The following is a 13769-nucleotide window of genomic DNA, read 5'->3' as shown; positions in this document are numbered from 1 at the left end:
TGGAGGATTTGAAATTTGAAATTAATTGGTTAAGAGATTTGTTGATTTTAAGTTAATAATCCTAATTCCTAAATTTGAGATCTTGTGGTTTAAAACTTTGAATTGATTCAAATTTAGATTTAGAATGAAATTAAAGAAATAAGAATTCTTCCAATTGAATGCACGTTAACCATTTTATCATTAAGTTATATTTGTTAGGAGTCATTCTATTGTTGCATAAGAACATATTAGCATCAAATTAGAAAGAACATCCTTCTTTTCAAAATATCAGTTATCTTTGTAAATTTTCATAGAATAGTTAAAAAGAAGTTTTACTAACAATTTAGTCCAAAATATTGATGGCTGATGTGGAATGTCCCCTCTATCGAAGGATTTGTCACGCCAACATCAACATGTCATGTATGCGCTTATCGTTAATACAAATATAGGTAACTTGACGGTCACATCTACATTTGTTGACTAAATTGATCATTTTCATAATATTCGAGACGAAATTGTGAACCTACAAATACAGGAATTAAAGTTGGACATTTACCCAAATATTTTTGTGTCAATTTTTTTGTTATTTTATAATACAATAAACTGTATTATTAAATAAAATACAATAAAGTGTTAATTACTTTTATTTTCCTATATTTCAACGTGTTAATCAATTTCTAGACTCCTTATTTATCAATAAAAATATAATACACATCTTAAGAAAACAATTAATTATATCAATTATCATGATAAAATGATTTTATTTGATAAAAATACCTTTGTTCTACATGATTAACTATATTGTACATATGGCCTAACTAAAGAAGCTAAAAAGCTAGTTAAATGCTAAAAAAAATAGTTTTCTTTTTGACACCAAAGCAAAAAAATTAATTGGTAAAGTATTAACTGAAAACTAAGTTAATAAATAAAATATTAAATTATAATTATACGATAAAGTTATTATTGAAGTAATTAATAAACGTAAAATGATAGAAATAAATATGTTTATATGATAGTTTTATATTCTTATGAATTTTAATTTTATTCTATGAATGAAAATTATTTAGGTAATTAATTTTTTTTCTTAATTTATTTTAAAATCTTATAATTTTTCATTTGAAGATCAATTATTTTGATTATAATTTTTAGTTTAAATTATTATATATTATTTTACATGCATTCTACTATTAATCTTATATTACATATTAAACTATTCAGAATGAAGTTTAAAATAACATAAAATTAAGTACATATCATACTTTTTTTTTACATAAGTAGATACGAAATTTTCACTATGTTAATTCGTAATTAGTATGGTAACATCATTGTGTACTTTAAAATACCGTTTCATATTAGTAATGTTATATTAATCAATTATCAATATTTTGAAGCACAATTTTAAAATAAAAAAACAGTATAAATAATGTTATGGCTGAAATGAAAAAAAATGAAAATAAAACATATCTAAAACATAATGTAAAAATTAAAATAAAATAAATATATCATTCCATAATAAATTAAGGATAAAAAAATAAAATATAAGAATGTAGAAAATAGAAACTAAAATTCTACTTGAAGTAGTGTATGAAAGAATGTTATAAGTTATTAGGAAAAAACTTATTTAATAAATACTACTAATATTGAAAAAAAAATGTTAGCTAATAAAAAAACTAAAAGTAAATTGAAAATATTTTCCAAACATAATTGTAATTATACATATATTAATGCATTTATTTCTTGAGCTTATTATTGAAAAAAAGTTATTGTTGTTTTCTTTATATTCTAAAGTGACATATAGTTTGAGACAAAAAATATTTCAAAAGTTATAAATAAAATTAGATAAATGGATTATGTACTTGACTACTATGATAACAAAAAAAATATTTTATTGAGAAAAAAATATAGAAAGATATTTTAGATAAATAATATTATTTTATGATAAAAATTGACACAATCAATTAATTATGTAAGTATTAGGGATATTAAAGACATATTCTTTAGCATACTATTTATCATTGTTTAAGACTTAGTGAAAAAGTGTAAATTATGAGAGAGACTTGTAACTTTTTTTAGCCTTAAATATATTTGTTGTCCTTTCAATTTAATATTTTTTCTTTTCAACCTTATAATTTTATTTTAGTTCTTATAAATTATGTTTGTTTTGTTTTTCATCCTTATCATCGGTCTTCATTTCATAAGCATGACAAATGGAATGATGATGCCATCATGTCACCTCAACATAGGGTGCTATGACATCATTAATTTACCAGGACTAAAACCAAAATCAATATAACTTACATGGACTAAATATATATATATATATATATATATATATATATATATATATATATATATTTGTAGGAATGAAAATATTATTTTTAAGTCTCAAATTAAATATTAAAATAAAGCTCAAATTAAATATTAAAATTCGTGTATTTAATAATGTGACACATTTAGCACCATCAAGATTTTGTAAATTTCAACCATGAAAAACAATTTATCACTATCGTCATTGCCACCAACACAACCACGAACACCACCATTATCGCCACCTTCACTTCACTGCTACTATCTTGATAAACCATATTTTGAATGATACTTTTGTGTGTTTTTGTGTCATTTTCCTGGCAAAACTCATGTTTTGAACACTAGTTTTACCTTGCTGAAGTATAGTCGCTTAATTAAGTGAAAGAGTTGGAAAGTGCACATGTTTATGAAGATTTGGTGCTATTCTCACTTGATAATGGTCGTGGTTCATTTACCATGACCGTGGTCAACTTCAACAAGGTCATGGTCAATTTCATTAGGAGAGTCATGACCAGTTTACAACAGCCCAAGGCATTAGCGTCACAATCACCAACAATGATCATGGTCAATTCATAAGTGTCGTGGTCATTTAATGATGTCCCAAGCCTCCAGTGCCTCTAACTTTCGACAATAGTCGTGGTAAAATTTACCACGACCGTGGTTAATTCATTTAGGCCATGGAAAAGTCTTGACGTCTCAAGCCTTCAATGTCACAAACTTCCAACCACGATCGTGGTGGATTTACCATAACCGTAGTGTGCCTAATTTGAGTAATTATCTTTAGGAGTCTGTAAATAAGAAGCTAGAGTCTGCACTTTTGGACCTTTTTTGATACTTTTACATTTTTTTAGAGCATTTGAGCATTTTTGAGGCGTGGACAACACACGAGGACAAATCATGACCATCGTTCCTTTCTTATTGGTTTGTCTAAGCTAATTTCTTCTAGGCTTTCTAGTTTTGTTTTGATCATGAGTGACTAATCTCCCCTAGTCCGGGGGGTTATGATGTAACTGTCCAATTGTACTTTTCCCCTTATTCTTAATGAAATTTCTCATGTTTTATGTTAATTAAGTTTCTACCTTGTGTTTATTGTTAATTGAGACGTTATTAATAACTTAATGGAATATACAGTGGTGAATATTTGTGTATGTTTGGTAGATCTAGGTAGCGAACGTTTTATACCAAACTGCATGACCAAACTATTTAGGTAATCTTCAATAAATTAGTTTATCTTTAAATTAGGCATCCCTAGATTTGATTTTTTCCTTTGACTTAAATTGATATATTCATGACCATTGGAATATCGATTTAAGGAAGAAGCATCTTCTGACCTAGACCAAAGGCTTTAAGTGATTTTGGGAATTGGTAATTAACTTGGGTAGGAATTTCATAGGAGCATGGTTGGGAGAAAATTGGTACTAGTGAATCATAATTTCCGATCACTTTTAATATCACTCAAATCTCTCTTTTCCAACACCTTGAATTCTTGCAATCAAGTCACCAAAACTCATATGAATGTGAATTTCATGATCTCAACATAAAATCAGCTCAAATCATAAAACAACATCATGTCATCCACATCTCATGTCATTTTCCAAAACATTATAGTCTATTCAATTATGCATTAAAAAAGAATCATTTTCAATGCCAAATTATGAGTACTTCATGCTACAACAATTAAGACATATCCATGCATCATCACTTCAGTAATTAAGACATATTCATGGATTATCACTTCAACAATTAGTATTTATAAATCTTTATGTTCATGTATTTACCCAAACATAACTTAAGCATCTTATACTAGTTCTTAAAACAAAGCTCATTACATGCTTATAATAATAAATAGACTCCATTCATTTCATTTATGGCTCACACATACAACAAGAACCTTTTAACATTGAAGTTCATTTGAATATGCAAAAAGGAAGTTTTGATAGAAATTACACTTAAGTGCAACTCAAAGTGCACTTAAGTGCCCTTTCTTGACAGGTCTATGAGATTGTGATTTTGCTTCAAAAATCCCTTCCATTGGATTCCAAATGAATTCCAACTCAAAATCGTTCAATGCCTAACAAGAATATCAAATTAAAACGCATCTAATGAACTCAAAACAATGATTCAACACACAATATGATTTCAGCTTCTTCTACTTATCCAAATTCAATGAACTAGCTTTGAGAAGATGAAGTGAAGAATGTGACACCCTCTACTCCTCACATATATACTAATAAAGGAATAAAAATTCAAATATTAATTAAAAATATTTTTAAATACAAGCCTTTCAAAGGGGTAAAAGGCTCACATTCGCTTTCTTCTACGTCATATTCAAACTTGTCCAAATAAATAATAAAGTCATCTCGGCTCAAACAAGACCGTCTAAGCATCATACAATTAATATAGAACCTATATCCTAATGTCACATCCTATCAGAGCGTTGTGTTCCCGTGTCCTCTAGCATGAGGTTCTTCATAGTCATCCACCTATTCATCTGCTCCCCCGAACACAAAGTTCAAGATCATCACAGGATCCAAACGCAAACAACAAACTGGGAGTGAGTTATCACATTCCTAACTACTAGAGAGAAACAAGACAACATATAGTAGTCAAATACAATTTACTTAGCATATCTCACATTATTTCATCACTTTGTCATTCCAAATTCACTTTTCAATCATCAATCACAATACACAACAATCACACACTCCGATCAAGACATAATAACACATCAATTTCATAATAAACAATTAGCAAGCGTATGCAACAGTTATGCTAAGACTCAAGCCTATATGCAATGTGGTACCATGTCAGTGAAAAACCTCGTCGAGCGCCTAGGAGTACATGACAAGACAAACCACACACTAGCAAGTCAAGTCACTCTCACTAGGTAATATCATAGGGAGACCAGTCAGGATCACAGTGTTTTGCGAGAATGCTCCAACCATATGAGATCAACATAGGCTTAAAGGAGCACTCAATCCGTGTGACCTCCAAGGCCTACACTTCAAAGAGTCCGTCAGGGCCTCTCCCTCCTAATTTAGGTCCAACCTAGAAAACATTTTAACACACAGATTCTATCTATGAACTGTACAAAACACACGACTCGTCAATTGTTCTCAAAATAGTTTTAACTCGACGCCCTAAAAGGGACTTAACATTAACTCGTCGCCCTTAAAGGGACTTAACATTAACTCGTCGCCCAAAAATGGACTTAACATTAACTCATCGTCTTTAAAGGGACTTAGCATTAACTCGTCGTCCTTAAAGGGACTTATAGTCGTGTGATTGTACAATTCATAGTTAATACTCAATGCACACAACATCTCAATCACATACATACACAATTTATCACATACACTCAATCTCAATCACAATGGTATAATCTCAAAATAACATGTTATCACTTCTCATGAATCATATTCACTTTACCTATGAACTATGCAATATACACAACTACTCAATTGTTTTCAAAATCATTTTAACTCGTCGGGTTCCCACAATGGATCCCATCACAATATTCGTCGTCCTTAAAGGGTCTTACAATTGTGTGATTGCACAGTTCATAGTTCACAACTCAATACACACATCTCATCTCAATACACATGTATTTCATCATCCGTCACTGTTCAATTTATCACATAATCATAGTTTGAATCATCATTTCATAACCTCAACATAACAATTTATACAAAAGATTTCATCACAACATGGGGTGTAAAATCCCTGAAATAGTTTCTCACAATTATATCAAAATCAATTAATCAAATTCATGGGTTAAACAAAAAGACATCAAGAATACTCCAGTTTATCAATCAATTCTCATCAGGACATCAATTGGTACATAGAACACAATAATATTGTATTTATAATCATAAAGAGAAAATTATAATTCAATAAACATCCCAAAATAAACCCAAATTTAGTTCTCTAAGAATCTCTACACATATTTATTCTAACCCCCAATTGCGATAAACTCATTCCTTACCTCTGAACGGACTCACGTGTCTTCCGACAGCGATAAAGGTATCTCTAGCGGTTCCCTAAGATTCCTCCAGTTATTCCTCCGACTGCTCCGATAGAATTCCCAAACATCAGAGAGACGGAGAAGATATTGAAGCCTCCACTTGTACTGTCTTCATGCGATTCTTTTTTCTCCCTCCACAAATCTTATCTCACAAATCCCAACGGTAAAAGTATGCGCAATTGAATTTCGAACAACATATCCAAATTTCATGAAAATCCAACGGTTAACGAAACCGGGATCATAGTTTTACTGAGACCGTTTTGGGTTTCTGCGAGAAAAGAGAAAGCTACGGTGCGAAGGGTATTTCTCTTAGCTCTGACATGTTTTTACAATTCCCAACGGTGAAAATGCTCGAAATTTGGTTGCGAACGTGGTACTCAAATTTCACGATGATCCAACGGTGAATGAGTCCGAGATCATCATTTTTCTGAGACAGGTTTTGTGGGCTGCGGAAAAAGAAAGAGTTTTGGAGATGAGTAGAGAGAAAACGAAAATGAGGGAAAGAAAAGACATCTAAAACTGACCTAACATCGCTATTTATACCTAGGATACACCCAACTTATTATTACTCTATTTATTTATTTTTAATATTTTATAAAAAGAAACTCTATTTTATTCCCTATCAAATGAATAAATCAAATATTTTTTTTAAAACCATTATTTCTCATTATTGATTTCTTTATAAAAACATGATCATTTTTTTTTAAACTCTATTTATTTATAAATAACAATTCTTTTTAAATTAGTTTATGAAAAATGGAATGTTACAAAGAAAATAGGAGACTTTAGGGCTAAGATGGAAGCTTTCTCTCACTCACACAACAACTCCACACCATCTATAACACCAAAACCTCGAAAACCAACAGAAATCACATTAAAATCATGTAAATGATATGAACTTCCAAAAGTGCTCATGTATGGAGGAAAAATGAAAATGAAAGATGAGAGGAACAAAGTTCCTTACCACTAAACTAGCCCTTAAACTCGGATAAAACACTGCTACAAGGTCGTGTGGTTCAAATTTGAACCCCCATTATGTTGAGTTAATGACTTTCTCTATTCCTTCTAATCACACCCCTTCACTTCCTAAACTCAACCAGCTCATCACTATCACTCAAGGTCCACTCATCGATCCAACCACTCTAAAACTTACTATTCACACCTAAAATAAAGTTTTCACATACTTAATCACAATCACATATACAAGCATCACAAATGATTACCTCATAATTTATCGAATAATTATAAAAACTTAAATTAAATTTAATAACTCTTGTGATGTCATTAAAAGCACCTAATCAAATATTATGAAAAATATAATGTTACAACAAATATGTTATTTTTTTTGCTTGTTCCTATAAATTATTTTTGTTTTGATTTTTGTCCCTTAATCAACCACTTAATCATATATTACAACAAATTAATGATGATGTGGCATTCTCGCGCTAATGTGGCATGATGGCATCATCAATTTGTTTGCCACATCTTCATTTTAGTAGAGGAGATTAGCAATAGGGACAACAAACAGAACAAACATAATTTTTAAGGATTAAGAAAATGCAAGGACGAAACATATATTCAAATATTTTTTTATGAATTTAATGATGATGCATTAAAAATATAAAATTATTTTACACCATCTCCAATAACAAATCATTATTGATATGACTTTTAAGATAATTTTGTAAAGCTAATAAATTTATATTACATGGTAACTTAATATTAAATAATAATATAAAATTATTTTACACTATTAGCATATTGAACTCTTTTGTTTTTTTTATAATAAATTTCAATCAAAAATAAAAAAATGTTGATATTATTTCTCTATATGAATTACCTTAATAAAAAAAAGGGCATGTTAAGAAAATACTATTATTTTTTAAAGAACTACTTAATCTCTTCATTGTATTTAAAAATACTTAAGACCAAGGAAATGTATTGTCGAGTTAAATAAAACTACTTGCCTAAATGTTTCCTTATTTTAACAATAATGAAATGTGTTAAATAATAAAGATTTATAGTAAATGAAAAATATTAAAAAATAATATTTAAGTTTAAAAATAGTCATGTAATGAAGTTATTTTGCTGAAAAAGTATTCTTGAAAAAAAAATACTTATATACTCAAGGAAATTCTATAGAAATGAAATATAGAACAAATTATTTTTAAAAAAACATATGTAAATATTTCTAAAAATATTTATGATTAATAAAACAAATTAATAATTTCATGATATCCAAAAAATCATAGCTACAAAAATACTTTCTCCCTATCAACGACAAATAAAACAAGACGAAAAAAGTAAATCATCCACGAAGAATCATCATCCTAGTTTACATACACAAGACAATCATTAAAATCAAAAGGTAACTACATATTCCAGATCTACAACTCTATCTCTATATATAGCAAACCATTCTTTTTAAATTGCAGCATATGTTTATGGCTCTGCCACAGGTTACTAAATTTGTTCTACCTTTTCTCTTCTCTAGTATGTATTGGGGATGGAATTTCTCCCCCTTAGTTTCCATTTATCTTCTTTCATATATTATTTGATTTTAATTTCTAGATGCTCAAGTAACAAAGGGATATTTGTGGAACAGCTGCATTGACAAAAAAAAAAGTGTAAATGTGTAAATAACCGAATACAAATAAATAAATAAATGCCATATACAATCCAAAGAATGGACATTTTTCAAACTGCATGACCTTTTTGCTGAAAATACAGGACTGCACACATCCTATTCTTCTAGCAAATTTAGCTCCTTGAATGGTGATCTAGTTTCAGAATTGGCTTCAAGTTTCTTTATCCTCGTGGGAGACTGAACCAACATATTCTCTTTTACAAGGAAACCATCATCCTTTTTCAAAATCATTACTGGACAACCATTCTCAAAAGACTGCACCATGCTTCTCAACTTGTCCATTAGTATCGTGTCTGCAGTAGAGAACTCACAGATTTTATCACTGAATTCCTGAACAGAAGCCAACAAGTTTTCCCTTTCTGATGACAGTCTCGTGGCACTATCAAGTAAATTTCTATTCTCCATCTGTAGTTTCTGAAGCAAAGCATCTGGTTTTCTTAGCTTAGTAGTCTCCATTTGATCATTCAACTCCATTGCCTTTACCTGTTTTGCAGCCAATTCTACTTCAGTATCCAATGCAAGTTGCTCTGATCGGCTCCACTTTTCCTCCTGCAATTTCAGTTTCTGCTGTATAGCATGAATATCATCCTCAAGTTCCACTACCATCAACTTCTTCTCTTTAATTTCAAGAGCAGCTAGAATCTGAGATGCTGTGATCTTGTCAGAAGCATCACGGATGAGGTTAATTTCAGCCTGTTTCTCAGCAAGTTGTGAAGAAAAGGTGGTCAATGAGTTAGTGAACTGTTGCTCCAGTGAAGTCACCTGCTGCATGAGTTCATCCATTCTCCTGTCTTTTCCTTTCATAATCTGGATAAGATAATCTTTCTCATGCTCAAAGGTTCTTTCCATTGTGCCTTTCTCAATCACAGCACTTTCAAATTCTTTTTTGAATGATTCTTGTTCCAGCCAAACAACCTCTTTCTGGAGCTCTTCTAGAATCTTGTCCTTCTCCGCTATGATCTGGAGATACCTGACATTATCAGACTCAGAGGACACCTCTGATTCTCCCCTTTCTCTTAGCTCACGTTCCAATAGCTCAACATGTCGCTGCAGATAATCTAGGCTCCTCTCTTTCTCTTCCAACTTATAAACCAAGCTAACTTTTTCTTGCTTGAGGCTTTCACCAAAATCTACTTGTGCAAGAAGTGAAGTTTCCAGTTCTCTACGCAGTACATGATTTTCTTCAAGATCATTCTTCAAGCGCTCAACAATTGACTTCCATATTTGCAATTCAAATTCCTTTTCATTTCTTTCACATATTGTTTCATCCAATTCAATGATTACACTGTCTAAAGCATCATGGATTTCTTTAAGCTGTTCTTTAAAGTTACATTCCATCTGCAAAACCTTCTCTTTGAGGATCAGCTGACTCGTTGTTGACTCCTCCAGCATTTCCTTCTGCCTATCATCAACTTCATTTTGCAGTGAATGCTGCAGTTCAATGTTGGATGCATAAGACTCAACCTGCCTCCTTAAACATGCTGCTATCTCACGTTCTTCCTTTATGCTTTTCTGTGCACTGGTCAAAGCAGCATCTTTCATCTCCAACTGTTCTTTAAAGTTACATTCCATCTGCCAAACCTTCTCTTTGAGGATCAGCTGACTCATTGTTGATTCCTCCAGCATTTCCTTGTGCCTATCAAGTTCATTTTGCAGTGCATGCTGCAGTTCATTGTTGGATACAGAAGACTCAACCTGCCTCATCAAACGTGCTGCTATCTCACGTTCTTCATTTATGCTTTTCTGGGCATTGATCAAAGCAGCGTCCTTCATCTCCAACTGCCACATCAGTTGAAAAGTCTTCTCTTCACTAGCTTTGTTGATAAGATTCATCTCATCTTTATGGCTTGCAAGCTTCAATTGAGCCTCAGAAATTCCCTGTTTCAACACAATCAACATCACAGACATCTCCTCATTCAATAACTTCATCTCTATGGCTAAAGATTGAGAGCTTTCTAACTCCATCTGGAGGTCTTCCACTGATTCAGTTTTAATTTCCAAATCAGACCGACATCTATTCAGGTCTGCTGTCAACTGTTTTAGCTTAAAGTTCCATTCAGCTTCTTTAGCCTTTAAAGTAGAGGCACACTCTTTATGAGTTTGTTCCAAATTTCTGAGCTTGGACCGCAACTTTGACTGTGAATATGAGGTTCCTGCTTCTTGAATTTGAGCTTCCTGGAGTTCTTTGAGGGACATCCACAGCTCTTGATTTTCTTGCTCTAGCTTCTCCATCCTGTACTTTGATTCTTTATGATATGCCTCTTTTGTTTTTAGCAAATATCTCAAATCTGCAATATCTTTGTCGCGGTGAGTATTTAAGCAATCTAGCTGTAACCTAGCATCCTGGTACTCATTGCTAGCATTATCAAGCTGCACCTTAAGATTTGAAACTTCAAATTCCAGACGCTTTTTCTGGCTTTCTACATGAGCAAGAACTTGGTGGCAAGTGTGTAACTGATGCTGTAAATCCTCTGATATTCTGATCTGAGAGTCTAACCTATTCTGAAGTGAAGAAATCCCATCAAGCAATGTAGATTTTTCCATCTCCCATTCTTTCTTACTAGCCTTAAACTGGTTTTGGACTTTTTCATGTGCTTCTTCAAGATGCTTAAACTGTTCCTTCTTCCATTTTAATTGATCTTCCACCTTCATGCATTCCTCCTCTAACTTTTGGAACATGTCATCTCTTTCTCTTAGTTCTTTGGATGCTTTTAAATTTTTCTTTGTTTCCAAACACTTCTTCTCTGAAACTGAAAGACAGCCTTTCATTCTTTCAATCTCTTGTTTGTATTGATGAATCTGTTGTTCCTGGTTCTGTGTCTTCTCATTTGCCTCTTCTAAGGCCAACACCAACCCTCTTTTTTCGTCTTCCCACTTTTTGAACTTGTCATCACAATCCACTAGAAGTCTATCATTTGCGGCACTGAGATGTTTGATGATGGACTCCTTTTTATTCAGATTCCCTTTGAGATCTTCACAAACCAGCTTTGCCTCAGAGATTTCATCAGCTTGTTGAAGAAGTTTTTGGTTCAGATTCTCAGCTTTGAACCTTGCTTCCTGTATCTGATTGACCTGTGCATTATGGGATTTCTTCAAGTTCTCAAGGGAATCTGTTTTGGCTCTTAGTTGTGCCTTGAGTTCCTCAATTTCTGCTTTTGCTTCATCGAGCTCTTCATAAACCTTCTCCATTTCTTTTCACATTTATGACATGCAAGAAATACCTGTTTTGCAAGCAGTGTGCAAATTAAAACAAGTGTTACATTAGACATGTCTCCTGACCAATACCAAGAAAAAAAAAGTAAAGAAAGAAGAACAATGGACCAAAATCGAAAAATCATAGCACATCAATTTGAGAGGTATAGATGTAAAAACACAAACTTGGCATTTCAGTTAACTTGTACGTGTTTGGGTAAACTTAATTTGAAACAAAATATGTTTTTAATCAAAACCATCCTGAAAGTACTTTGAAAAAATCAAAATAAAACACAGTTTCCTAAAATTAATCGGTTCCCAAATATGCATTAAATTGACTCTGATCTGTATGTACAATACTGTCAAATGATAGAAGCTAAATAACAAATTATATTGAACAGGGAACATTTTATTCAAAATTCATTCAAGAGTATTTCCTAGGATAACTAGATATCATGATCAAAATCATCCAAGAAAAAATATCTCATTTTAGGTCTCCGAAAGACTCTCCTGTCCTGTTTGTTGAAAAGCATACCCCCAAACACCCAGGAATTTCAACAAACAAAAATGAACATTATTGAACCATAAGAAATGCTAGAAGTTTTAGTGTTTTACCAATAAATTGCTTGTAGTTTAATAAATTTCACTCATGATTTTATAGTTTCCATTTATTTTTAAGCTTTTAACCAACAATAGAAAGTGTGTTAGAGTGTGTATAGTACGACTCCTCGTTTAACCATCAATTTCTACATTACACGAAGGCTACTTGGTTCGCTTTAACATATAAAGGAAAGTAACCCCTATAATATCCAAAGACTAAAAGACCTGAAAATTATGAATAAACAGACTACAAGAAATCACATAAAATTAAATCTCGTTCCTTGCTAACCTTAATAAATAATCTAATTTCGTATTTTGCTTTCGATTCATCAAATTACATGCAATCATTGGTTTTGGGCAAAGCAGAAAGATCAAAATCATAGAAAAACTTGTCAATACTTCCAAGATTTTAAGGGAAACTAGTTTCAAAATAAAAAAGGAGGAATCCATAAACTGACTAACCTGGCTTGAAGAGCAGAAGAAAGTAGTGTTGTGTTAGAGTGATTTGGTGAGTGAAGATGGTGAAATGCAAATCGGAAAGAGAAATAAATCGCAAGTTACCGTTATAGTGCACCAACCGCTTTTTCAAGTGAGATAAAAAAACAAAAAGGGTACTTAGTGTTATCTTGTTTTCGAAATGGAACTAGCCGTTGAAACTGAAAGTTTGTTGTTATTATTATCGAGAAATTAAAAAAAGAAACTAAAAGTTTGGCCCATCATTTCTTCTACGCCCATGACGCTTCCTGCACCCATCCTTTTTCTTTATACCCAACAGATTTTTGATAATTCCAACATTACCCTTATGTATGGGTCATACGGATTGGTCCATACAGATTGGTTAGAGTGTCGTGATAATAACACGAAAGTCACAAGTTTGAAATCTGCATGATTCATTAATTTTTAATTATTTGGTAAAATATATTTTTAATGATCCATATAGACCATACGGATTGACAATTCATAAGACTCATACGAATTGTCAATCTATAATATTTTTGGTTTTTCACTTACTTGTGTAGA

At 31.7% G+C, this 13769-nt stretch overlaps 1 protein-coding gene across 1 annotated transcript; it reads right to left on the bottom strand.

The window, feature by feature from the left end:
• Positions 1-8942: 8942 nt before the first annotated feature.
• Positions 8943-13387, bottom strand: LOC100819733 (uncharacterized protein At4g38062). The gene is made up of 2 exons (XM_006585863.4): positions 13212-13387; positions 8943-12178 (listed from the first exon to the last, which is right to left on the bottom strand). The coding sequence occupies exon 2, from the start codon at positions 12144-12146 to the stop codon at positions 9054-9056; it is 3093 nt and encodes a 1030-aa protein (XP_006585926.1). The 5' UTR covers positions 12147-12178; positions 13212-13387; the 3' UTR covers positions 8943-9053.
• Positions 13388-13769: the final 382 nt, after the last annotated feature.

This window comes from Glycine max, chromosome 8 (assembly GCF_000004515.6).
Source record: "Glycine max cultivar Williams 82 chromosome 8, Glycine_max_v4.0, whole genome shotgun sequence".
NCBI lineage: Eukaryota > Viridiplantae > Streptophyta > Magnoliopsida > Fabales > Fabaceae > Glycine > Glycine max.
This window is presented reverse-complemented; position numbering and strand designations above follow the sequence as displayed.

What these genes read in the sequence shown, in the direction of transcription:
- LOC100819733 (XM_006585863.4), bottom strand. Translation starts at nt 12,146, where the DNA reads ATGGAGAAGGTTTATGAAGAGCTCGATGAAGCAAAAGCAGAAATTGAG.